Source organism: Xiphophorus maculatus, chromosome 8 (genome assembly GCF_002775205.1).
Source record: "Xiphophorus maculatus strain JP 163 A chromosome 8, X_maculatus-5.0-male, whole genome shotgun sequence".
NCBI lineage: Eukaryota > Metazoa > Chordata > Actinopteri > Cyprinodontiformes > Poeciliidae > Xiphophorus > Xiphophorus maculatus.
This window is the reverse complement of record NC_036450.1, coordinates 13,536,624-13,561,337: the sequence shown is the minus strand read 5'-3', so window position 1 is coordinate 13,561,337 and position 24,714 is coordinate 13,536,624. Positions and strand designations below refer to the sequence as shown.

The following is a 24,714-nucleotide window of genomic DNA, read 5'->3' as shown; positions in this document are numbered from 1 at the left end:
GAAGTTTTGTGGTTCTAAATTTAATGTAAAGGATTTAATCTTCAAGTTTTGTAGTTTTGTAGGATACCCCAATTAGAATACAATTAAATACGTGGTCATAAACCTGTGGCTGGTTGTCAAAAGGAAAAAAAAAAAAATCTTTGTATTTTAAGTTTTTCCTAGGTTTGGTGTTTTACACGGGTTTTGACAGCCAGTCAGAACTGATCAGTCACATTTGTGTTACAAAAAGGTTAATAGTCTACAGAAGATTACAGAAGCACTTGTTACTGCTCTTAAATTTGGGAATAAACATGTTTTTCCTCCTCTGAGTTCTGCCTATTGGACATCTCAATCCGAGTCCAGAGGGTGACAACGATCCTTAAAAAACCTGTAGACACTTTGTACACTGTGGGTGATCACAGAAGGCAGGCAATTTCTGACAGGATAATTTTGGTGATGTCCAATCTTGAAGGGAAGTTGAGCAGAATCAGCAAGTGAATGGGAAACTGAGAATATTTTCCATAAAAAGCATGATAAAAAGTTCTTAAAGTGGACGGTGGTGATGCAGCCTCTGCCAGCTGTCGTTGCCTGTTGGAGAATGTGACCAAATCTCGTTCAGCTCTCCTAAGGATCTTTGTAAACGCCGAAATGAGGAGCATTGTTGTGATGACGTGTTGAAGGCGGAATGTCAGAAATACACTGTCTTTTTAAGAGCAGACGCTTCTTAAAAAGACAGTGGCCAATTTCCAGGCATCAAATTGCAACGTTAAATTTCTTTTAAGTCCAGTTTGATATATACTGCCTTTTTATAACAACTGAAGGTAACATAGTTGCTTTATTGTGCTATGAAGTAGTACTATGTGCCTTGAAAATACATCATGCTTCCTGTCTAATGTGTATTTAATTTATGTTAATCTGTGATATGTAAAAACAAAACAACCCCTACATTTATCTTAACAATAACAATGTCAATATTGTCTTCATTTTCTTATCGGAACAACTTATAGTAAAAATTACCTACAAGGATAAGGGCTTATGCAGGTACTTGTTTTGAATAGTAGTTGGGAGATCAGACCGTAAGCTGCTAGGGAAAGTATTATTTATGCATCTCGAGATAATTGTCATATAAATGTTTGGTCATAAAGTTTCTGCTGGTCTCATCAAGCCTCTGGATCACCCCGCCACCCACTTGCTGTCCCTTGAAAGGCCAGCTGCTGGTCCCGGGGCCTCTTTGTGTTTGCCTTTTGTAATGAGATGCCATCTGGCTCTATTGGTTGTGCACAAGCCTGCTCTTTTCTCCTTATGATGCGCAGAATGAATATGATAACACTTTTGCCGCTTCCTCTTTTCTCATTGGACCGAGGCGTACACCCCCAGTTCATATTCTGATGCTCAGCCGCCTCCCATTGGCTCAGCGCTTTGCAGCAACACCCCTTTGCTTCCATGGAGCAGATCCATATTAATGAGGGAGAATTGTGTGCTGGGGTGAGTGAGTGTGTGTGTGTGTGTGCTTCTACATCTGCTTGTGGTATTGTGAAGCTTTAGAGCAGGAGGGAGGGCTGTAGGCCTGACAGCAGTAGCAGGAGTAGAAGGAGGAGGAGGAGACTGCAGCCATGTCAGTTTGCTATGAGCTGGACGGCATCTGAAAACAAGCCATGGCCATGTCGCTGAGCGCTGATGATGAGGACTACGACTCAGACTCTGAGCAGGTTAGCACACTGACGCCCTGCAGGCAGGCAGGCACACCGAGCCAACTGGAGGAATGTTTTGTGTTTACGCTTGTGTGGAACATCACAGAGCAGTGGGGAAATTGAGCTTGTTTGAGACAAAAGCGTGGATTCAGTCTGCCTTCAGTGCTCAGTCTTTGATTTGAATCTTCTTTATAGTTTTCTTATTTGTGTGTTTATTGCAGAGAAGATAATTAGTGTTTTTTTACTGTTAAAATTTTTTGGCGGTTGCCTTATGATGCTGATTCATTTCGGATTTAGTGGCCTCACTGTAAAAATATTGAACTCTGTTAATATTTCAACATGTGTTATATTATTGCACCCATTTGCATGGGTATAAATGGTAGCTGGATCTGTGAAAGAAGTTGCTTGCAAATTTTTGTTGATGTAAATAATTTTTCTACTCCACTGCTCACCTCAGCGCCACACTCCTCCCTCACTTAAAATCTGTGACCGCATTTGAATGAAACAAAACACTGAGCGCTGATGAACGAGTCCATCTTGTTCTGCTGTCAAGTAGAACAAGTCACATGACCTTTCCAAAATTGATTCCAGTCATTTGCACCCCCCCCCCCCACGCACCCCTCCACACACCCCCACGCACACACATGCGCTCGTACACGCACGACCCCCACCCCCACCCCCCTCACACACATTCTTTCAGTCAGTAGCCTTAAGGCCAAAATTGTTCAGAGGGTGATTCGGGCTCTGAAACGGAAACTTTAGGAACAATTTGAGCAACTTGTGCTATATTTAGTGACATCACCTACAGGTTTTACATGTTGCTATCACAGCACTTTATTTTTGGTCGTTTATTCCAGTATATGTTGAAACTGTTATAATCTAAACCAAATTTTGCAAAAATTTTATCAACTTGTTCTTTTCTTTTAACCTCTACTGTTGCTATAAGATCATTGAAGTTTGTTGTTGCCCTTAGGTTTTTAATTGTCTGTATATGTTTTATGTTTGTTCTCATTACTGATTTTACATTGACGTGTGTGTTCAACTTAATTACCATGGAGTTGGTCATTTCATTAATCGTAGCAGTTGTTCTACTAAAATGTTTCCCAGCAGAATAAGCTCTCAAGAAATTGCTAACTAGTCAGATTTTCTTGTATTTTTATTGTTGATAAAGACTGAACTATAACCTGTTTGTAGTTTGTCAATAAAATAATAACATTTTTTATTATTTTTCTGCTAAAATCTAAATAATTCTCTGTGCATCAGCTATTTTTGCTGACAGGACACAAGAAGGGATCAGTCTGTCTCCTAACATGCCTCTTGAACTTGTAGTTTATTTACCTGTTTTATTTACCTGCAATACGCTGTGATCATTAGATAAGTAGCTGCTTAACGTCTATCTGAGTATTTGTCAGACTGTAACTGTTCAGGACTTGGTCTCTGTTGCTTGGTTATCTGGTCCCTCCCTCTTGTTAATCCCCCTAAAAAACTCCAGGGCAGATTGCACCCCCCTTCCCCCAGTTCTTCAATATCTCACATTAATCCTGTCTGCCAACCACATATCTGACTGTCCGTGTCAGTCTGTTTCATGGCTGCTGTAAATTATCATTATGTGCCCAAAATTTACCACACTCACTTTTTTTCCCCTCTTGGAGGCTCTCTAGTTACAGTCCTCATTGGTTACAAGTGTGTGTGTGTCATACACTGTTCTGTTAGAGAACGGGACGCGGCTGTTGCTATGCTGACACCAGAAAAATCTGCACTGCCGATGTAGCTGAAGGAATCCAGGCTTCGTCTCCAATAGCTGCAGTGTTTTTCACCTCTTGCTCTTATTTATTTATCCCCCCATTCTGCTGCTCAGTGTCTCATGTGTGATGGTGGGGAGCATCGAGTGGATTTTCTGATTAAAAAGAACAACCACTGAGCCGCCAAAGGAGGAGAATTACAGCACAGAAACAATAATGGTCAAAGATTTATAATCTCCATTGGCCAGATGTTTAAAATAGAGCAGAGATTATTATGAGTGCATGTCTTTATCAGTCTGTGTGCTCTGGAAGACAGAACAATGTGTCTTCCTCATGCAGCATGTGTGAAATGTGGCTGTGAGTGTAGCTTCTCTTTGAAGAAGAAACATGCAAGGCAGCGAGAGGCTAAATTTGGATGGTGCCTTCAGGGACATTTTTTGATGTGATTGTTTGTTCTTCTGTTCAGTCCTGTAAGACGCATGGAATATGTGTTTAAAACCAGCCCCATCTGGTCAGGTTTGTTTTCTGTGGGTAAATATTAATGCATATTATCCCTTTATTTCTGTGGACATTGAAATATTATCCCAGCATGGGAAAGCGCAAAAAAAAATTATAAAAATGCTGTTCAGCACTTACATCATCTTATTTGAATATTAGATTTGCAGTTATGCAGTGCTTTCCGAAAGGTTTCACACATCTTAAGCTTCTTCACGTTTTAAATATTACAGCCTCAAACTTCAATGTATTTTACTGGGATTTCAGGTGAGAAAAAGGAACTTTTTCAGAATTTTGTTTGGTACCTAGACCCAAATTATTTGAGAATATGTGGCAAGATTAGAGACTTTCCACTCAGTTTGAACAACTTTGAGCTACTTTGCAAATTAAATAGACAAATATTTTAGTTTCTTCTTGTCTAATACTGGAGGAGACACACCCCATTAAGATTAAGACTTAATTGTTGCAAAACATGGTTCTACAAAGTAGTGAGTGAATGGAATTAAACACAAATGCATGCTACACTTTTAAAATTATATAAGTTTATGGTCTATATATAGTGTTTGGTTTAAAAGTAACCAAACATGGAAAAACTTAAAGCAGTATGAACATTTTTGCAAAGGAATGTAGACCTTAAATGTACTAATGGGCTTTACTGTACCTGTTATGATATTTTCTTAATGATGTATTCTTTGTAACGTACTGAGACAATTAGATATTAATTATTAATTGTAAAGCTTCTTGGTTATCTCTACATTGATGTGATTAAACTTGGAACTTTTATCCCGTATGATTCACTGCAGGCTTCATGTTGAGCAGCGTGACACCAACAGATACCACCAAAGTAAAACTACTGCTTAATTTTTTTGTCAATCCGCTCGTCACTGTATCCCTTTTTGCCCTTTTAGCCCCGGCCTCCCAACCGGCCAAAACCTAAGATGGCAGCGTCTCCTGCATCAGCAGTCAAGCTGTCGGCCAGCCGGGGAACGTCTGGTGCCAGGAGAAGAAGGACGCGTTGCCGAAAGTGCGAGGCGTGTCTGCGGACGGAGTGCGGAGAGTGCCACTTCTGTAAAGACATGAAGAAGTTTGGAGGGCCAGGGCGAATGAAGCAGTCTTGCATCATGAGGCAGTGCATTGCTGTGAGTACAGGATGCTGGGAGCGCTCGTTTTTATTTAGAGATGATGTTTGGCTCGCTAGCTTTCTGAGTGATGTGACACAGGTAGCAGCAGTTTTATATCCGTTTGATAAATAAGTAAGGGTAATCAACCCATCTTTGCATAAAGACTGATAACAATTAATTGGAGAAATGATAAAGACAGATGCATGAGCATGTTGTGAGAGGCTACTGGTTGGCACAACATTAGATGCTTGCTGTTTTATGTAGAGGTGGCCCATTAAATATGAACAATACCTATAGTTCTTGGTTCACAGGTATATTTTTGTGTCATGACTTCCTCAAAGGCTTCTTGAGGAGTGTTTGATGAGGTGCTGTTTGTATGTTTCAGAACCATGGACAGAGAAAAATATACAAACTGGGCTCATATCTGCAGCTTAGACCAGTTTTCTCAGACTTTTTAGTTTTCAACTCACTAAATAATACTTTCAAAAATTTATGACATTGAGTGTTGCTTTTTGAAGGATATACATGCTTCTAATAAGCCTCTTAGACTAGAGCAAAATGACATCACAAACAGCCACTGTTCTGCTGTTTTAATCTTCTATGACTACTGTAAAAAAATCTCTTCTTATTATGGCAAAATATGTGCTATTAACAATAGTTTTAGAATAAACGTGGTTAGTATGCAGCTTGGGAATGTCTGCAAAAGTATAACATTTAGTTTAAAGGATTTTATGGATCTGACTAAATATAGAGGAAGCAATTAAGAGAGTGGAAAATTTGTCAGACTTTATTCCCTATCCTATGATCATTGTTGTATGAGTCTATCTGTCTTTTTTTCCTGCTTATTTAAAGGCAGACCTTTAGGAAAACATCTGCGTTAAAAAACGTTTTGTATCTATATTTTTTAAATAGGTCAAAATAGATGGAAAAAAATCTTCTGATTTGAGCCTGGAAAAGAATAGAATGTGGTAATGAAAAGTGTATATGAAACCTGAATCAATTTTAACACTCAAGTTTTGGAGATGCTTCACTCTCGGCACCTCTACTTTAAATAATCTCACTGGCTGAGATGAGTCACAAGATTGTGTGATCATCTCGGCATTGTTCCAAATCACCCACAGACCACAAAAGCCTTAGTTTGTTTTCTGATGATGCATAATTGTGTGTACTTAACCACAACATTTCTAAGGCAAAGCACAAGGGTGGCAACAGCCTGTTGTCTGCCCAAACCTCTGCCCCAGGTTTGGGCAGAGTTTCCCAATCCTGGTCCTAACGACACACTGACCTGCAGGTTTTAGATGTTTCCCTAATTCAACACACCACATTCAGACGATTGCAACTCAGCAAAACCCTGTTACCAGCCATCAACTGAAATCATGTGTGCTGAAGCAGGGGAATGCCTAAAACATGCAGGACAGTGTGTGTCTTGAAGACCAGGGTTTAAAAAACATGGCTGCAGGGAATGTTCAATAACAGGCAGAAAGGTTAAGTTTTGAAATGGTTAGGAAAACGTTTTTAATCAAGAGTTTAACAAGCTTAAATTCATTACCAGTAAACAATTTAATACATGGAATCATTTTTAAAGATAGTTTTTGTTTTTTTTTAGAATAAGTTAGACTGAATTCAGAGTTCAGTCTGAATTGCAATTGAAATAATGGTCAAAATTAATAAATAAAGTATAAAAGAAAGAACAGACTATACTTCTCACATGTTTATTCTTTATGTCAACTCAGTATTTTTTGATGTTCTACTTTTTTGTAAGAAGACAGTAAAATAAACTTGTCATTTCGATCTCTCCTGGCACTTTAACACTATGAGTCTCATTAACCCAGCTGCACTTACAACATTCATACATTTATATGTAGATTGGTGGGCAATTTGGAGTTACCTTAATGTGTTAGTAGGGAGGGAGCCCACAACTTCTTCTTCCCACAAAGCCACATGATGCTGCCCTTGTTTGTTTATTCTTACCAGGTTTGGTTTGGTCTGCTTTATGTTTTGTTATTTTCTGCCACATTTCTGTTACTACTTTATTGCACTGTTATTTGCATAACTTCCTTACATCTTTTGGTTGGTTTCTAAGCTTGTCTTACTCTTCACAAAAAGCTTTTATTCCAAGAGTCACTAAAAACGTACATACAAAAATGTAATTTCCGTATATTAACACAGACAGATGTACTGATTATCTCCTTGTATGGGTTTCCTCAGCCGGTCCTGCCCCACACAGCAGTGTGTCTTGTCTGTGGAGAAGCTGGAAAGGAAGACACAGTGGAGGACGAAGAGGAGAAATTCAACCTGATGCTCATGGAGTGCTCCATCTGTAATGAGATTGTTCATCCAAACTGTCTCAAGGTAAGCTGATCAACATCAGTATGATCAAATATAAACACTGTAAACAATATCCTTTTCATGCTATGGACAGCTGTCAAACAATAAATTCTGATTTCATTTAGGTTAAAGATTCGAGTGGATTAGTCAATGATGAGCTGCCAAACTGTTGGGAGTGTCCAAAGTGTAACCATGCAGGAAAAACTGGGAAAGTAAGCATCACTGTGGACTAGATTCCGTTTATGTTACTTTGATCAATTTGCAAAACAGCTAAATTTATCTGCACATGTCAGAGCCAGAGAAATAAAGTTGTCCTCTCTTTTCTTCCAACCTTTTGGCCACAAAGCAAAAAAGGGGGCCAGGATTCAAGTACGCATCGAACCTTCCTGGCTCCCTTCTCAAAGAACCGCGCTTAAACCGAGACTCAAAGGACGAGCCCGAGTCGCTGCCCCCACCGCCGCTGCCGGTGGTGATGGCAACGACACCTGTTACCCCACTGATGACCTCGTCTGCTGTGAAAAGAAAAGCGGAGCGGGAAGTAACCTTGAAGAAGAACGACGAGGAGCCTCCAAAGAAACGTCCGCCCCTGCTAGCTCTGGATAGCTTACCACGAACACGGCTTGAAGATAATCCATTAAGGAAGAAAAGGAAACTGTTTGATACGAACGATGAACCCATTATGTTGAAAAAGAAGGTAAGACCCTTATATTTTTTTTTACTAACCTTTACATATATTATTATTAAAACATGCATTATATTTGATATTAATGTGCTGGAGTTCTAAAGGATTGACTCCTTTATTATATGATTTGATAGATTTGTTTTAGAGCTGTAAAGTAACACTTTTCACTACTGCAGCTGACACAATCCATCATCTTTATTATAACAGTGGTAATGATGTTATCTATAACAGCGGTTCCCAAATGTCCCATGTCTTGGCTCTCCAAACAGCATTAGCTTCTTGTTGGGGACCCTGTTTGCAAACCAACAGACTGCTACAAAATATGTAAAGAAATATTGACTTTTAAAAGGTTCTTTTCTCACTTTTATTCACTATTCAAAAATTATTACATTCATTTAGCATTAATGCTGCTTCATACCTTCTGATTTTACTTGGCCAGGAGTCCTTAGGGTTTTCTGCAGCAGTGTCTGCCACAGCAGGGCTAGATGTTGCTTCTTTAGATTTGATATTACAGTCATAAATGTACGAAACATCTATTATGTCTCTGTTGTGAGTGAAAGACAGTGTATGATCCTTATTTCAACCAGATGAGGAAACTAAGTAGCAACATGTGGGTAAAATTTCAGTAAATCCATAGTGAACTTTTGTTTTTATAGTAAATACTGATTAAAAATTGACTGAAATATCTGGACATTTACATTTAGGAAAAGTAATAAAGTTTGATATAAATTTGTGGGAATCTTTTGTAGCTGTAGACTAACTGTTATTGCATTAAAATGTAACTTTCTCTTCTCTTTCTTAGAAAAAACTTTTAAAAGCAGATGATCAATTTAGTCTGAAGCCTTTGCAACAAATCAAGACAGAGAACGATCACAGGGAGGAAGGTGAGGGACACTGGGATCATGAAGAAGATATTTTATCCTTGGACCGAATGCATTTTAAGAGGAAGAGTCAGTATGACGATGAAGGCCAGGATGAGGACTCAGAGGAAGAGGAGGCTGCAGCTAAAGAGAGAGATGACAAAACCAAGGCACTCGTGAGTCCCCTGCTAAGAACGTCCTCAGCCAGAGAAGGTGACCACTCATCCTCCAACTCTCCCAGAGCCGGACCGAGCAGCGAGACAGGAGATGGCCAGGAGAAGAGCTCTGGTCCGCTCAAAGCCCGCCATCAGCGCCAACGTCTTCCAAACAAAGGACCGAGCAAAGAGTTAAGCCAAGAGATCCTCAAGATGGAGGATTCTCTGAGCAACCAGAAGCACAGCGCAGAGAAGATGGAGAACAACGGTCATTATCGCAGGCCATTCAAAAATGAAGACTTTATAGCCAATCAGAACTGCAAACCTATAAAAACTGAAGAGACTCAGAATCGTAGAGCTCCTAAGCTGGAGGACAGTGTGGCCAGCTACCACAGACCGCCGCTGAAAACCGAGGACTGCTCGGGCAACCAGAATCACAGCCCAGTAAAACCAGAACCGGGGAGCGAAGCGGATGAGCAGAAACCGAGATGGCCGCTCAGCAACGGCAGCAGTGACCTGGGTGACTGGCTGCGACACAGGGGTCGGGAGGTCAATGGGATGCCGCACGGTTACTCTCCTCTTAGCTGGAACAGAAGCGTGCCGATTACACCGATATGTCCGCGTCCGCTCCCCCGCCGGTCGCCTCCGAAGTGCGTTCAAATGGAGCGCCACGTCATTCGACCCCCTCCCATCAGCCCCCCACCTGACAGACTGCCGCTGAACGACGGGGAAGCCCACGTGATGCGTCGGGAGGCGTGGATGAAAGTGTTCAGTCACCTCCCTCACAGGGATCTCTGCGTCTGCATGCGTGTCTGCAGAGCGTGGAACAGATGGTGGGTATGAGACAAACTGTCCCGCTGGAAACTTCCAAATGGGAATGCGCAGCGAACTCACGGGTCGCGTCTTTCCTGTCACAAACCAGGTGCTGCGATAAAACCCTGTGGAAGCAAATCAGCCTGAACCGCTGCAAGTCGATAACGCCTCTGATGCTGAGCGGCATCATCCGGAGGCAGCCGGTAGCTCTGGACCTCAGCTGGACCAACATCTCCAAAAAACAGCTCAGCTGGCTCATCAACAGGCTTCCTGGTAAGAGGATTTCATTGGAGTATAAAACTTAAGGATCTTTTTTGAGAAGACTTTCAATCTGTGGCATGTTCTGCATGCCACGGCAGTTAGTAGGAAGGTGTCAATAGAGAATGGGTGTTGAAGCTGAACCAACGCTGTCACACCTCAGATATCCGAGGAGACAATCAAGCCATGAAAAGAAGGGATTTGTCAAATTTTATCCTCTCAGCTGGATATACTTGTAACTAACTTACAAGTATATTTTCAGAAAGATATAGGAACTTGTTTTAGTTAATAATACTTAATATTTGCTCAAAAAACTAGACTAAAAATACTTGGTAAGATTTTGTGGTTTTGTAGTGTATAGGTGTCCGATTAGGAGAAATACATTGATGAACAAAAGCAGATGCAGATATTACTGAGCCTGACACAAATTTTGTGTATTTTGTTCACGTGAACGATTTTAACATGTAGAACATGTCCCTTTGGTTCTACAATTCCAGGTGTATGCTGGTGTTTGCCCCGTTATCTCATAGGACTCACTTGTATGATTTGCATGACAAAAGTCATAGAAATCTTGCTTGTAGTTGTGAACTATGATCTGAAAGCGGCTAAAATCTGCAGTGATTTTATAGAATTGTAAATGAAACCAAAGTCAAACTGCATTTCTCCTCCTTTCTCCTTAAAGGTATTGCTCAGATGCTCTTCAGTTTTTTCATATATTTTCCAGCTGCACTGTGTCGCAGCAGGTAGCATTGTTGCCAACAAGAAGGTCTTGAGTTTGAATCCCAGCCTGTGGTCTTTCTGCATGTTTGCATGTTGTCTCTGGGTACTCCAGCTTGCAAAACACACAACTCTTGGGTTAGGTGGTTTCTCTAAATTGCCCTTAGATATAAGTGTGTGTGGTTGTCTGTTCTGTGTGTCTCTGTGATGAGCTGGCAACCTGTCCAGGGCGTGTCCTCGCCTCTCGACAAATAAACCCTGGACAACGGCACCAGCTGTGCTAAGATCCGGGAAGACACCTGGTTTAACTTGTATATACAAAACTCCTTACAGTAGCTCATTAAACATTTGTCTTGAACTGAAGATAAATTGTGGCCTACCCATTATGTTAGTAAATCACATTTTAGTTAAACTGTGCAGACTACAGAAGAGGGGTAACAAATGATGGTTCATACTGTGTCCATTTTTGCTTTCAAAAATGCTGCACTCCGTCAGTGGAGCTCCTGACTTTGTACCATGCATAAGCATTTTTTGCAGACTCAGAGAATTGAATAAATGGAACCAGGAATGGGATTTTATTCATGAAATGTGTGCTTTTCATGAACGCCTCTATAATCTTATCAGTGAAGCCTCAAACATGGTTAAGACTATGTACTGTGAACCTCTGCAACATTTTTATTAATATAAACATAAATGTGATCAACTACACAGGTACACACCTGAATAACTGGGAGTGTACTGATATACAGTTCCTTGCAGTAGTATTTTGTCCACATTTTGTCATGTTATTATCACAAACTTTAATGTATTTTATTTGGACTAAAGGACAAAGCAAACACATAAAAGAAGCTAATCTGGTCAGACGAGTCAAAACCAAACACTCCATATGAACATGAACACACCCTGACTACAACAGACTTGTTTTCCAAGGATTTTTAATAGATAAAAATGAAGTGTGTGCAAATTTGGCAAAGACCCCAAAACACTTGCTGTTGTAATTGAAGCGAAAGGTAGAATGCAAATGGATATCACAATTTTCAGATTTTATTTATATAAAGAAGTTTGAAAAGTGTGTATTTTTGCCTTGTTTTACGTTGATCTCGCACCCAAAATCCAAATAGTATACATTTAAGTTTGTGTTTGTAACAATTGTGTTGTCAAAATGTGAAAAACCTCCAGGGATGTGATTGTTGTGTAAAGGCACTATAGGATGTGGGCATGGCAAAAAGTTGTCAAATAAAGAAGATATAAAACTTCACCCAAGTGCCTCAGTGGATAAAAACAATACAAAACTTGCAGAGAACAAGTTGATGAAACTTACCGTGGCTGTCCAGGGCCTCTTCAGTTATGCGCAAGGAAAAAATGTACCAAAAAGAAGCAAACTGAATTTTTAAATAATCTGAGAAGAGAACTTATCATTATTGTAAATGCTTTTTCTTATGAAGGCAGTCAAATAATGTACTTCACGAAGCAACTTTGTTCAAACTATTTACTATTTTACTGCAGAAAGGTTTTCCTTTATGAATCGCATGGCTCTCCCTAATAGATCACTGTTATTCAGCAAGTCTACCTAATGTGCATGTGAGCTGATTTACAGAGGAAATCCTAACAATGTCTTCAGAATGAATCTTCAATATGCAGTGTATTTTTCTCTACCTGCAGGAAAACAAGATGAGGTGTTCAAAATGTAACTATACATTTCTAAATTCTCGCCCTGCAGGTTTGCGCGTGTTGCTCCTGTCAGGTTGCTCTTGGGTCGCCGTCTCGGCCCTGTGCACCTCCAGCTGTCCTCTGCTGCGAACGCTGGACGTTCAGTGGGTCGAGGGCCTGAAAGACGCCCAGATGAGAGACTTACTGTCGCCCCCGACAGATAACAGGCCAGGTATCAACACTTCTTAAGAAATCAGTTTCACAGAACCATCTGAATATCCTTGCTATCGTTGCCAAACCTAATCATTTCCCTCAGATTTTGAAGTTCTTTTTATTATGTTCCAGGTCAGCTGGATAACCGGAGTAAGCTGCGTCACGTGGAGGAGCTCCGGCTGGCTGGACTGGACATCACCGACACGACTCTGTGCCTCATCATCCGTTACATGCCTCTGTTATCGAAGCTGGACCTCAGCTACTGCAACCATGTCACCGACCAGTCTGTGAACATCCTGACCGCTGCAGGGACAACCACCAGAGACTCGCTCACTGACATCAACCTGTCAGGTACCAGAATCTCTCTTTTACAGGCTGGAAATCTCAGCTTACTTCACATGTGCAGTTCACTGGTGTGTGAGTTAAAAGATTAGGTTTATAAGTTAAGCAAACGTGTCAGTCAGCTGGTTGGAATTGAGTTAAAAAATATATTTTTGATCATTTTGAGCCACTGCTGTCTGGCTTGTTTCTGAAAAATGTGAAACATAATTTGAAAAAAAATAAAAATAAAAATAGTGTGATATCTATTAACTAATGAAATATTAGATTTTGTTTCATTTTATGAACATGTTAAATGCAATTTAATGTTAAACACCAGGAACTCTGAGAAAACAAATAGAAAGAGAGCATCAATGTTGTTGTAGTGCACACAAAATTAAAGAGTGAATTATCCAGAAACAGAATTTAATTCATTAAGAACTTTCTAGTCAGAGTCAAATTCTCCTCGATGTTAATATCTGTGGAAATATTTTCTTAACAAAGTCACTAGTGCTACTATTATTGACATCACTAACTTTTATGATGAGGAAATGTAAATTAAACATTTTTTTTTATCATATCTGCTAGTTTAGTTTAGTTAATCAATAAGTCTAGAAAGTCTTGGGATCACCAAGTTTTAATTAAGCAATATCTTTAAACCAGCTAGTTATTTGGAATATATGCCAGGAAGTAATCTTTTTTTGTCCTACCATCACAAAAATAAACATAAACATTAATTGTGTTGGGTTTTCTAGTAATAAATGATCATCAGAATGTGTGAATAAGCACCCTTGGCAAACTGTTTTGAACGGTGAAAGTTCTGTAATGCTGTGGGCCTGTATCTCCTCTAAGGGTCTTGGGAACCTTGTAACCTTTAAAATACATGGAGATATTAAATACAGATATAGCCTTAAAACTAAAATCAGGTAATCACAAGACATGCACAGATATCCTTCATGTCAGAACACTTCTGCACCTTTTTCTGATTTCTCACCTTGTGCCTCCCTCCCTTTGCAGTCTGTAACAGGGTCACCGACCAGTCGCTGACCTATTTCAAGCGCTGTGGAAGCATCTGTCACATCGACTTGCGCTACTGCAAACAGGTGACCAAGGAGGGGTGTGACCAGTTCATCGCCGAGATGTCAGTCAGCGTTCAGTTTGAGCTAATAGAGGACAAACTGCTGCAGAAGATCAGCTAGGAGCGGGAGAGACTGTGATAAAACTACCGTCCACTTGGAGGCAGCAGACGACTTTGTGATAGAGACACAGAACTGACACACGGACGGTAAATACATCTGAAAACTGATGTGCTGCTGAGCCAGAATGTAAAAATGGAGGTCTTGTCCAGCTATGGCAATATTACATTCAATGTTTTTGTTGTTGCTCCTGTTTATGACTTATTTATTGATAAACTGTTTGCATATTCTATCACAGCTATCCCCTGGTGTTTATAGACTATTTTGCTCTAATGCAATAACCTTTGCATTATAAATCACTATTTTTGTATCAGAAAGTTTTTCTTACATTTACGTGCAATATAAAATGCACCAGTATAATATCATATTGCCAAAACAAGGGGAAAAAAAGATAATCAGTTTGCATTGTTGTTCAGCTCTGTGGAGTTAAGAGAAAAATCAGTTGTTGGAAGGTAATTAGTGTTTGTGCGGTTGTTTTTACACTTTATTGAATGTGCCTGGATCTGTTTTTTTTTTCTATTAGATAAAGCTACTGTAAAAAAAAAGTTTTCCAATATAAAGACCATATTTGGATCAGGTACTGTACCTGTGTGTATGTTTCAAAGCTTAAAACTTATTTGCACTCATGAGGTACACACGAATACATGAATGTATTCCTACATACGCTATGTTGTACAGTGTATAAAGCCTATTTTTTCAACACTAAATGTTCTGCTGAGTAATTTTACTGCCTGCTTGCATTTCACTCGGTTGCTCTGCATTAAGACGTCAGTGAGCAGTTGCCTCTTTGCCATCTCTCTTGCTGGTGCTTTCTAGACGAAAACGTTTCAGCTCTGCATGCAGCAAAGAAATGTTTACATCCATCTTTAGATTTAATAATATTTTAACATTACTAAATCTAGGCCTTAGTGGAGCCCCTTAGGTTAAAATAAGCAGTGCTGAATCATATTAATCTGCCAAGTCTGAAAAAATAGAAGGGAAAGTAATTTGTCTAAAGTATGTATAAAACCGTCATATTAAATAAAAAAACAACAAGGAAGTTTTTCATTCATTTTTGTTCCAAAATTGTGATTATTCTGCATTTCACCATTATGGGAGATTTGGTTTCCATCTGCTGCAGTTGAGGCTTTTAAATAAATAAATATTCTGTCTTCTGCTAAATTTATGACAGCCAAGCACATTGGTCCGAGGATAAGTTTCAAGGTTTTACTTTATGACTAATGGCATGATCTCTTTTATTTTTAACACAAAGACTAGAGACGCATTACCATTTATCATGTGGGAACAGATATATTAACAAAATGCTTCTTTATTTGCAACATTTTACAGAAGTGTTTTTAAGTTTGTGTTTGGTTTGTAACACTGAACAATTTCAGTTTTCATGAGAAATGTTTTTTTTTTAAATGGTTCTCCTTTTGTGGAAAGATTTTTGTTTTTATAAAATGTCAGTCCATGTTTACAGTTTAGCAACATTACTTTTAAAGATTCATTTTTTAAAGACTGTCTCTGTGAGATTTTTTGTATATTACCTTAGATCAGTCTATCTGTTCAAAACATACATGTAAATCTTATAGAAAATCTTTGAGATATTAAATTCACTATGAACAATGAGGTCTTCAATTTTAATTTTTTTCAAAGGTTTCACATATCATGTGTTGAATGTCATACATTTACTTGGGAACAGTTATTCATGTATTTGTTTTATTTTTTTTTACATAGGACTGGGTTGGTGAGGGCAGCATATTCTCTATTTTTGTATTTATTAAGATGATGACATAAACATTTGTTTGACATAAATGAAAGCAGGCATAAATAATCAACTCAAACTTGTGCACCAATTTTTTTTTAATACTGACGTTTGATTTAACGCCGATAATTAAATGGACTCTATATGGAAATGAAGAGCAGACTTTAAACCTTGTGGTTTGTAATACTGCATTTTATTGAATCTAATAAATCCTTTTTTATCTCCTGTTAACCAAAATAAAAAGGTTCAACATTCAGAATATAAATATCTGTGAATATGAGTGCTCTCCCAGTCTGATATCACCGTAGCTGCCCGTGAATGACATCTTCGACAAACAGCAGCTTCAACAACAGGACCTACAGAGTTACAGTGCTCCGTACAGCGGAAATGGTGTTCAACAGTTTCAGATGTTTGGACCTGGTGACAGAAACACGCCAAACAAAGAGAGAGAGATGGTGACGCAGTGAGAAAACATTCTGGAAAATTCTCAACCCTCTCTACTCAGTGGAGTTTTTCTTTTTTGTTTAAAAAAAAATCATATTTCTTACAAGAAAACATCCATAACTTATCAATGAACTACGGAAGCTACGTATGAGATCTATTCAGTTTGCTGCAAAGTACTTCAAAACAGATTTAACTGCCTCTTTTGACATGAAGGTGTTTCATTTGCATAACAGGTTAAAGTAAATACAGCTACCTCTGTGTAGCAAAATGTAGGACCACAAGACAAAAATTATGTTAATGATCTAACAGTAATAAATGAGGAAGTAGCACCTGATTAGCTAGGATGGAACCATAAAGAAGCACGATTAGTGGAAGGAGATGGTGAAGGTTTTAAGATGATTTGCAAAAGTTTTCATGCCCTAGAACTTTTTCCACATTTTATTACATTACAACCACAAACAGATTTTTTTTTTTTTGTGACAGACCAACACAAAGTAGTAGCAACTAAAAAGTTTTTTTTAAATGTTTTTTTCATATTAATTTTCAAGGCTTTGTTTTAGGTCAGACTAACAGAAGGTTTTGATCTGAATGTTCAGGGTTGTTGTTCTGCGTGAAGCTGCTCCAGTCTTGATTTGTTTGCAGGTTTTAGTAGCTTTTTAAGTAGCTTCCTCTATTTAGCTCCGCCCATCTTCACGCCAACTTGGCCCAGCTTCCCTTACACTGCCGACTTTAAGCCTCCTCACAAAAATGTTTTATTTTGGTCTCATTTGACCAGGAATATTCTTCCTTAAAGATCTAATTTTTCACTGCTGGGTCTTCAGGAATGGACAAGAAAATTTAAATTATGGATAATTTCTTTTTCCCACTTTCCACTGACGTGCTTACTTTGTTGTTGGCCAATCACACAAAATCCCATTGAAATACGCTGAGGTTTGTGGTTAAAATTGGGGGGGAAAAAAACCTAGAAAAAAGGTTCAAGGATATGAATATTTTTGCAAGGCACTGTAGATGACAGCATAATCAAAACTAAGAGGGTAATTCTTTCATCTATTTCCCAAATCAACCATAAACTATGCAGAGCTCTCAAATTGTTGCAAGCTTGATATTAAAAATATTTTCTTAACAAATAAGGGGGCTGAGACGTGGTCCAGGTGAAGTTGGGTTTGACTTCAGATTTATTTATTTTTTGTCATGAATGAATTACCAGGGAAACGTGTCCAGACTTTGTTTTCTAAAGCGGATCTGAAAAAGATTAAAAGTAAACTATTAAACCAAACTTGCTGGTTATGAGATGCATACTGTGAGATCTTAACCAAAACATCCTGTGAAGGCAAGTTGTTTGGCACCCTACACGCACCCTTGTGTGTGATGGATGAAATGGCTGATGTTTTTTTCTAATAACACACACGCACAAAGTCTTTTTCTCTGATATTGCACATCCTAATGAACACTGAGGGAGATCATACAGTGCCATGTGGCATGACAGTGTAAACCTTATCAACTCTAAAACCCTGGGATCTCAAATCTATCGCCACAGACCGTCTCAAAGCGTCCACAGAACCACCTCCTCTTGCCTCCCACAAGTAAGGATTTAAAGCAGAGAGTCGTGTCGGTGTCTGCTGTGCAGAGTGGGAGACCTGGCGCGGCCGGAGGACAGGTGGGACGAAGGGGGGAAATGTAGGCCAGAGGCAACAGTCTAGTCTGGAAAAAAAAAATTCTTTCACAATTGTTGCAGCATCAGGTTCCTCCTCCGTGCTAAATCCAGGGCCACGCGCGCTCCGACGCAACGAAAAAAAAAAAAAAAATCAGTTTTAGGACTTGAAGACATGCACGGCCCGCACCACGTACTGCCTGCAGATGGGGCACTCGCTCATCCTCTTTCCGCATTTGGTGCAGGTCACCATGTGGCCGCATTCAAGCAACACGCAGTCGATGATGGCGTCCATGCAGATGCGACAAAGGTTTTCGTCCGCCGCCAGCTGAGCTCGGACTCCATCTGTGGAGGGAAATGGGAAGCATCACATGCATGTTATTGAACTGCACATAGATCAGAGTTCAGTTGATTTATTCATGGCACCCAAACCATCTGGCCTCTGTAACTCTCAAATGTTTTCTCTTGAGGTGTGATAGATTACGTTTCTGCAGAATTCTTTGTTCTTTTTTCTGACCCGCATCAATAACACTTTTATATATCTATCTGTAGTTACACCTTTAGTTTTTCAGTATTTTTTCTGTGTACTCTGGTGGCCAAGCAACAACATTTGGTTGCCAAATTCACTGCCGTGTTTTTGTGCAATGACAATAAGTCTAAATCAAATTATGTCCTCTTACCTTTGAAGAGAAAACAGATCTTTGTAACAGAACTTCTTAATCTTGTTGTTAGTGAATGCAGATTTTTTGTGTTTTTATTTGTAGGTTTATTTTGCCTTGATTGTATTTTGTCTTCTGTGAAGACAATTTTGATTCAGATGGCCTTTTAGTTATTTTTTGTTATTTCAAGTTAATGCTTTGTTGATTTCCTGACAGCAGATTAAATTATAAACATAAAACTGGTATCATCAGTGGTCTTCCTCTGCAGCATCAAAATGGATTTAAGTCTTAATTTAAACTACAACAAATGATTTTATATTCTGTAATTGTAATTTAAATGCTTTAAATCTGTGAAAAAAATGGCAACCTGTCTGATGGATGGATTAATGGATGGATGGATGGATGGATGGATGGATAGATGGATGGATGGATGGATGGATGGCACATTGTTAAGATCATGAAGCACAAGATTAGTTTTTCCTGAACAAAATTAACTTGAGCGTCATATGTTGCAAGCCGCATTATCAAGTCATATCAAAACAGTGAACATTAGTGACGCATAAAAACATCATCAGCATGAGTAAGCAGCAAATTTAATACAAAAAGTAGAATGATGTGTCAGATAACTCCTGATGAAACAAAACATCTGTCAAGAAAACAGATGAGACCGACTGCATCTGTTGGTTATTAATTCACCTGTAAATTAAGTTTTTATTTTATTTTTTATTTGAAGCCAGTGTTCATTACTAGTTTAATCTTCAGCATGGATTTGAATTGATAGAAAACCAATGAATCAATACAAGGTCATGGTGCAACAGATTGCTACAGGAAAGCGATGAATGTGGATCAGTGCGTATTGCAGTCGAAAGGTTGTGGGCTTGATTCCACATACAGTCACATGCCAATGTGCTCCTGGGCAAGTTGCCTGCCGATCAGCGTTTTGGTGCATGAATTTGTTAGTGCAATAGTGAAATTGGGTGAATGTGACTGTAAAGTGGTCAGTATGACAAGAAAAGCTCTACATAAGTTGAGTTTTTCCACTTTTCTCTTTCCTTTCCATATTCACAGTGACCTCAACTCTTCAGCTTCAATATCTTGATAACTAAGAACATATGGCACCTACAATTTTATATCGAAAAACTGCTGGATCCATGAAGTCTGTTGAGATTGTAGTATTGCACACAATAAAATTATGATTGCAATTGCGTTTTTATCTACCGTGCAGCTTCAGTGCAAAAAGAATCAATTTGCTTCACAAAAAAGTTAAAAACAGAACATAAAGTTTGCATAAAGAGTGCAAACTTACACTTTACTTTATGACACAAAACTAAGATAATATTTTTACTTACATTTTAATATGGATCGCATAGGTTGACATAATATCACACATTTTATGTTTTACATTGAGTTTCTCAGTCCTTGAGGAAAAAATCCATACAGTACATATTCTTCCAACTAATGGATTCTGTTATGCTGCAACCCCATCAACAAATATATATTTATATTTTAGTTTATTATCTTTTCTGTTTTCCCCTTCCGCCTTCAGCCGGCACCAATCTGCTCTCTCATTTCTACATGCCACTCAAATTCTGCAAGCTATTTCTGTAATTATTTGTCGAGCAGCTTCCTCCTGATTTGATTAAACTCCGACAGTTTTCATGCTCCAATTGAAGGGAGCGTTTCCCCCTTGTTCAATCCCAGCTAAGGAGGAGAAGCTACAGGCATCAAATCATTTTAAATCGTGTCAGAGCACTGACTTATGGGAGTCAAATGCTGAGCGATCGGCTGGCTGGCCTAAATCCGACTCCCGCTGCCGTGACGGGCAAAAAGTCGATGCAGCTGCAGCCCGCCTGCCCCCCTGCAGCTGGATGCAAAGTGGGCTAATAAGGTCCTGGAGGCCTTCGTGTCGGCCGAGATGCTTGACAATGTAATTACACCTGATGGAGACGTGCTGCTGCAGCAGTAATATGATGGCTCGTCAAGAGTTAAAAGCTTTAATAGGGCGCATTAATGACAGAACGAGAGGCTGTCCTTCAGAATTACAGGAGATGGCGCAGAGTGGGAAAGACACATGAAATGTGGAAACAGAAGCAGGCAGGAGTCAATGTCCATAACAAGATGCCGTACAGGATGGAAAGGATCACATGAGCAAAACAAATGACTGCAGCATGCCTTTACTGTGTCTGCACAGCAGTTCATGAAGGAAATGAAAACGTTCGCTTGGTTATATCTTACCTCCAACTCCACTGTTGCAAAGAGGTTGAGGATATGCAACCACTTCACAGATAAGAACGGGCAATAACAGTAAAAATCAATTAGTTTTGGGAATAATAAGTCTGTTCTTTAATGGAAATCAAAATCAAGGTACAGTTGTGCAGCAACGTTTTCTTTGCTTCATATTTTACGATGCTTTGCAAAAGTATTCACATGTGAACTTTTTTACATCGGTGTATTCGATTGGGATTTTATGATTCATAAACAAAAAGAACTTTATAATTATAAAGTGGAAAAGAAACAATATATGGTATAATTTTCCCAAAGATAAAAACTGTAAATAAAGTCAAATCAGGTGAAACCATTTGTATTCACTAGTCATCTAATGAGTATTTCTTCACAGAGCATTAGTGGACAAACAGCTTCATGAAGCATAGAAAAATAGCAGACAGGTCAAGTTATGAAGAAGCTTAAACCAGGGTTAAATTTTAAAACAGCATCAAAAGTTCTGACTATGTTGCCAGCAAGGAAAAACTTGATAGAAACAGTCAAGTGGATCATAACTCTGAAAGCGCTGAGTGAGAATAGTAATGAACGATCTAGCCTTTATCTCAGGAATGTAGTCGTTGTTGAAAGAAAGCCATGAATAATCTTGTGCGCAGTTTGCTGTAGGGAGAACAGCAAACAGGATGCGCAGGTCAGATAAGATCAAAATGTAACATTTGACCTACTATTAAAGGCCATGTGTGTCAGCAACAATAACACTGAACATCGTCCTGAACACATTATTCCCACTGTGAAACACGGTGGTGGCAGCATCATGTTGTGTTCAGAACTAAATCCAAATGAGAATCTGTGACGAGTCTTGAAAGCCTAACGTAAACAGCTGCTCTTCATCCAAACTTGAGCCATTTTACAAAGAATAATGGGAAAATGTTTTAAAACTGCTGCAGCTGTGATGATAAAAAAAGGAGATTTCAATATGCTTGGACTCATGGAGGATGAAAATTAACTTAATTTTTATTTGTAAAATCTTTTACCCACGTGTCATTCCATTCCATTTCACAATTATGCTCCAATTCGTGTTGTTTTTTTTAAAATGTAAAATTGCAATAAAATACAATGAAGAATCTGTGCAAAAAGTGGTAAAATATGAAATAGTTGGAGAGATGTGAATACTTTTGCAAGGCACTTACTTCCCGATTTAACCAAAACAATCAATTATCATAAAAAAATAATGCAATAATCCAAAAAATATTTACCTGCAGTTATGCTGACGTTTTCCACTAAAGGATAGCACGAAAAAAAGGGAGAAATTTAGTCAGGCATTAAGGTAATGATCAATGCAATAAAATGAACTTCAGAGTCCTTACTGGATTTCCTGTTCTGCTCGTTTTCCCTGTAAAGCCGATGAACTCGATCCAGCAGCTCCCACTTCTCGCAGCAGCCGGAATAATTGACAAAGTTTCTGGCGAGGATTTCTTTTAGCTGGCGGACGGAGAGGTTTTCTATGGCCTCCTCGTTGTCGAGATCAGACAGCGAGGCCCTGATCCTCCTCTGCGTCGCCGGGCTGACCTGCAATCCGCACGGGAGCACAGCTGTTAGTCACAGACTTCACTTTTTCAACAACGACGTCTGCGATACGAATCAGGCAAATCTGAACACAGCCAGCACCTCTAAGATGTTTTCAGCAGGCTCCAGGTTCAAAAGGGAAGCTGTCGGTGTGTCCTCATGCTCCTGCGGGAGTGAAATGTCTGTTAGCTTTCAAACTGATGCTTGACTGCAGTCATCAGCATAATCAGCATTTTGATGCCTTAAAACGCCCATGGGGGTTGAAGAAAAATATCTCCAGAGAAAATATTTCTTCCTCTGTTGTGATTATGTCTTGTGTTCACACTGCCTGAATCTCATCTCACACCAAATGAGAGAAAGCCCTAAAGCATCCCTTTAGTATGAAAAGAGTATTTTATTGGTCAGTTAGTTCAATGAAACTGTTTGATTTCAGTGAAAGCTGCCGTTTAGAGACGACACACAAGCAGGAAGAGATGCGATTTCTTCCCAAGCTCTAACCAATCATAAAATAGCTTTCATGTGTACGGATTCATTACATTTGCTCTCAAACTGAGATTTAAAAAGAAAAAGAGTTCTTCAGCGTTCTCGCAATGAAGAAGAAAGCACGGCAACGTTTCAGTCTAAATTATTAATAAACAAACTTGCCTCCAGCTGTTTGCAAGAGTCTTTCTGGATCATTTGTGGAAACCTGCTGAACATAATGGTTCCAACGTGGACAGGATTGGTCAAGAACTGAAAGAAAATCTGCACTTTGTCTTCACTTCCTATATGGCTTGTCAAACATATGATTGGCTTTTAGTGGTGTTTCACTTTTTTAAAGTGGTTTTTGCAATGCTAAATACCATTAAAAACAAACTTGCAGTTGCTCCTAGTCAACAGTATTGCAGACTTCCTCTATTTTTTGCTGTTTTTGTCTGACCTATGTGTTTGAGATTACACAAATAAAGGTTAATATTTGACAAAAATAATGAGTGTAAAACCAAAATACAGTTTTCAAATGTTGATTTATTATGCTAAGAAATAATAGCTATCCCAACACATCTGGGCTTAAGTCAAACAGAAATCATCCCACTTGTTAAATCATGAATAAAAGTCACTGATGAATCCAATTGGCTAGGTAGATTTAAGTGATCTTGAGAGCCTGAGAATCTGGATGACACAAAACTTTCTGATTTTAAATTCTGACAAGAGAGAAGATGAAAGACAAAGTCTTTCTTTGAGACAAAAACATTAACATAGAAAACAGAGCCAGAAGTTTTCTATTTCTAATTTGTCACAGGATGTTGCACTAGTGAATGTGTGCCTGGTAATTCAGCTGTATACAATCTGCAAGCTTCATTCTGATTGCAGAGAATAATTATGACATGATTTCTTTGATGCAATAAAATAAATGTCAACATTTGAGGACTAATTTATGCAAATTAAGTGTGGCTAATATGTAAGTGTTATAAACACAGTAGTGGTTCATTTGGATAATGGAGGGGAAAAAATAACCTTGTGTTTGCAGCTGCAGAATGTAAGTGAATCTTGAATGTTTGTGATGTACAAACGCTAAGCTTAAAAATTGGGTTAAAAATCCTTCCTTTCTGACTGGAAAGATGATAACGTTTTGTTCTGACAATAAAATTATAATTAAAATCAAACTCAGACAATAACATGACATACAATCAAACACAGTTTAACTTTTCTTTTGTTGAGCAACACAGATAATACACAGATGTCGTCTGGCTACATTCCTCTACAAAACTTCTATCAGTCTAGATTGATTTCACTATTTGAAATAAGGATAACTACTAATTTAACCTTCTGTTAACTGAATTTAAACTACAACAAAAGCAGCTGGAAAACAGCTGATCTGTTTCTGAGCATTACATCAGCCAATCATCCGCTTTTGTCCTCTTTTGTCCTCTTTTGATCTCCTTGACAAAAGAGAGCCTGTAACATCTAATATGATGGAGTTTATTGTTTCCACCTCAGTGCAATAAAACAAAACTATCTCGTTCTTTCTGTGCCTCAGCACATTCCAGCAGACCTCCGTCGTCCTCTAATGAAGACGTTTTAATAATGCATCCATCAGCGTAGCGGCGCGCCCGCCCTCGCGCAGACTTCATGCTCAGAGGAGACTCCTCAGAGACGCCGGCAGCAGCTCCACTCAGTCAAACAGCCAAGCCTTCTGGATCACATGGTTTCTGTGACTACGTGTTAGTTT

At 39.0% G+C, this 24,714-nt stretch overlaps 2 protein-coding genes across 6 annotated transcripts in view; one reads left to right on the top strand and one right to left on the bottom strand.

Moving 5' to 3' along the window:
- The window catches only part of LOC102224704 (lysine-specific demethylase 2B-like), a 22,930-nt gene extending 6,700 nt beyond the window's left edge, over positions 1-16,230 (top strand). For 2 of the 3 annotated variants that reach the window (XM_023338884.1, XM_023338883.1), the window contains 9 exons: positions 4,816-5,046; positions 7,237-7,380; positions 7,482-7,568; positions 7,694-8,050; positions 8,841-9,886; positions 9,976-10,139; positions 12,562-12,723; positions 12,837-13,055; positions 14,040-16,230. In XM_023338884.1, the coding sequence (XP_023194652.1) occupies positions 4,816-5,046; positions 7,237-7,380; positions 7,482-7,568; positions 7,694-8,050; positions 8,841-9,886; positions 9,976-10,139; positions 12,562-12,723; positions 12,837-13,055; positions 14,040-14,221 (2,592 nt within the window). In that variant the 3' untranslated portion in view covers positions 14,222-16,230. The remainder of the gene's footprint in view (positions 1-4,815; positions 5,047-7,236; positions 7,381-7,481; positions 7,569-7,693; positions 8,051-8,840; positions 9,887-9,975; positions 10,140-12,561; positions 12,724-12,836; positions 13,056-14,039) is intronic. The other variant, XM_023338885.1, reaches the window with a different exon arrangement.
- LOC102221251 (E3 ubiquitin-protein ligase RNF34-like) overlaps positions 15,610-24,714 on the bottom strand; it is a 23,065-nt gene continuing 13,960 nt past the window's right edge. The window contains exons 4-8 of one of the 3 annotated variants that reach the window (XM_023338886.1): positions 22,608-22,670; positions 22,307-22,508; positions 22,196-22,219; positions 20,955-20,996; positions 15,610-18,405 (exon numbers count right to left, since the gene is read on the bottom strand). In XM_023338886.1, the coding sequence (XP_023194654.1) occupies positions 18,221-18,405; positions 20,955-20,996; positions 22,196-22,219; positions 22,307-22,508; positions 22,608-22,670 (516 nt within the window). In that variant the 3' untranslated portion in view covers positions 15,610-18,220. The remainder of the gene's footprint in view (positions 18,406-20,954; positions 20,997-22,195; positions 22,220-22,306; positions 22,509-22,607; positions 22,671-24,714) is intronic. The other 2 variants (XM_023338887.1, XM_005812803.2) reach the window with 2 other exon arrangements.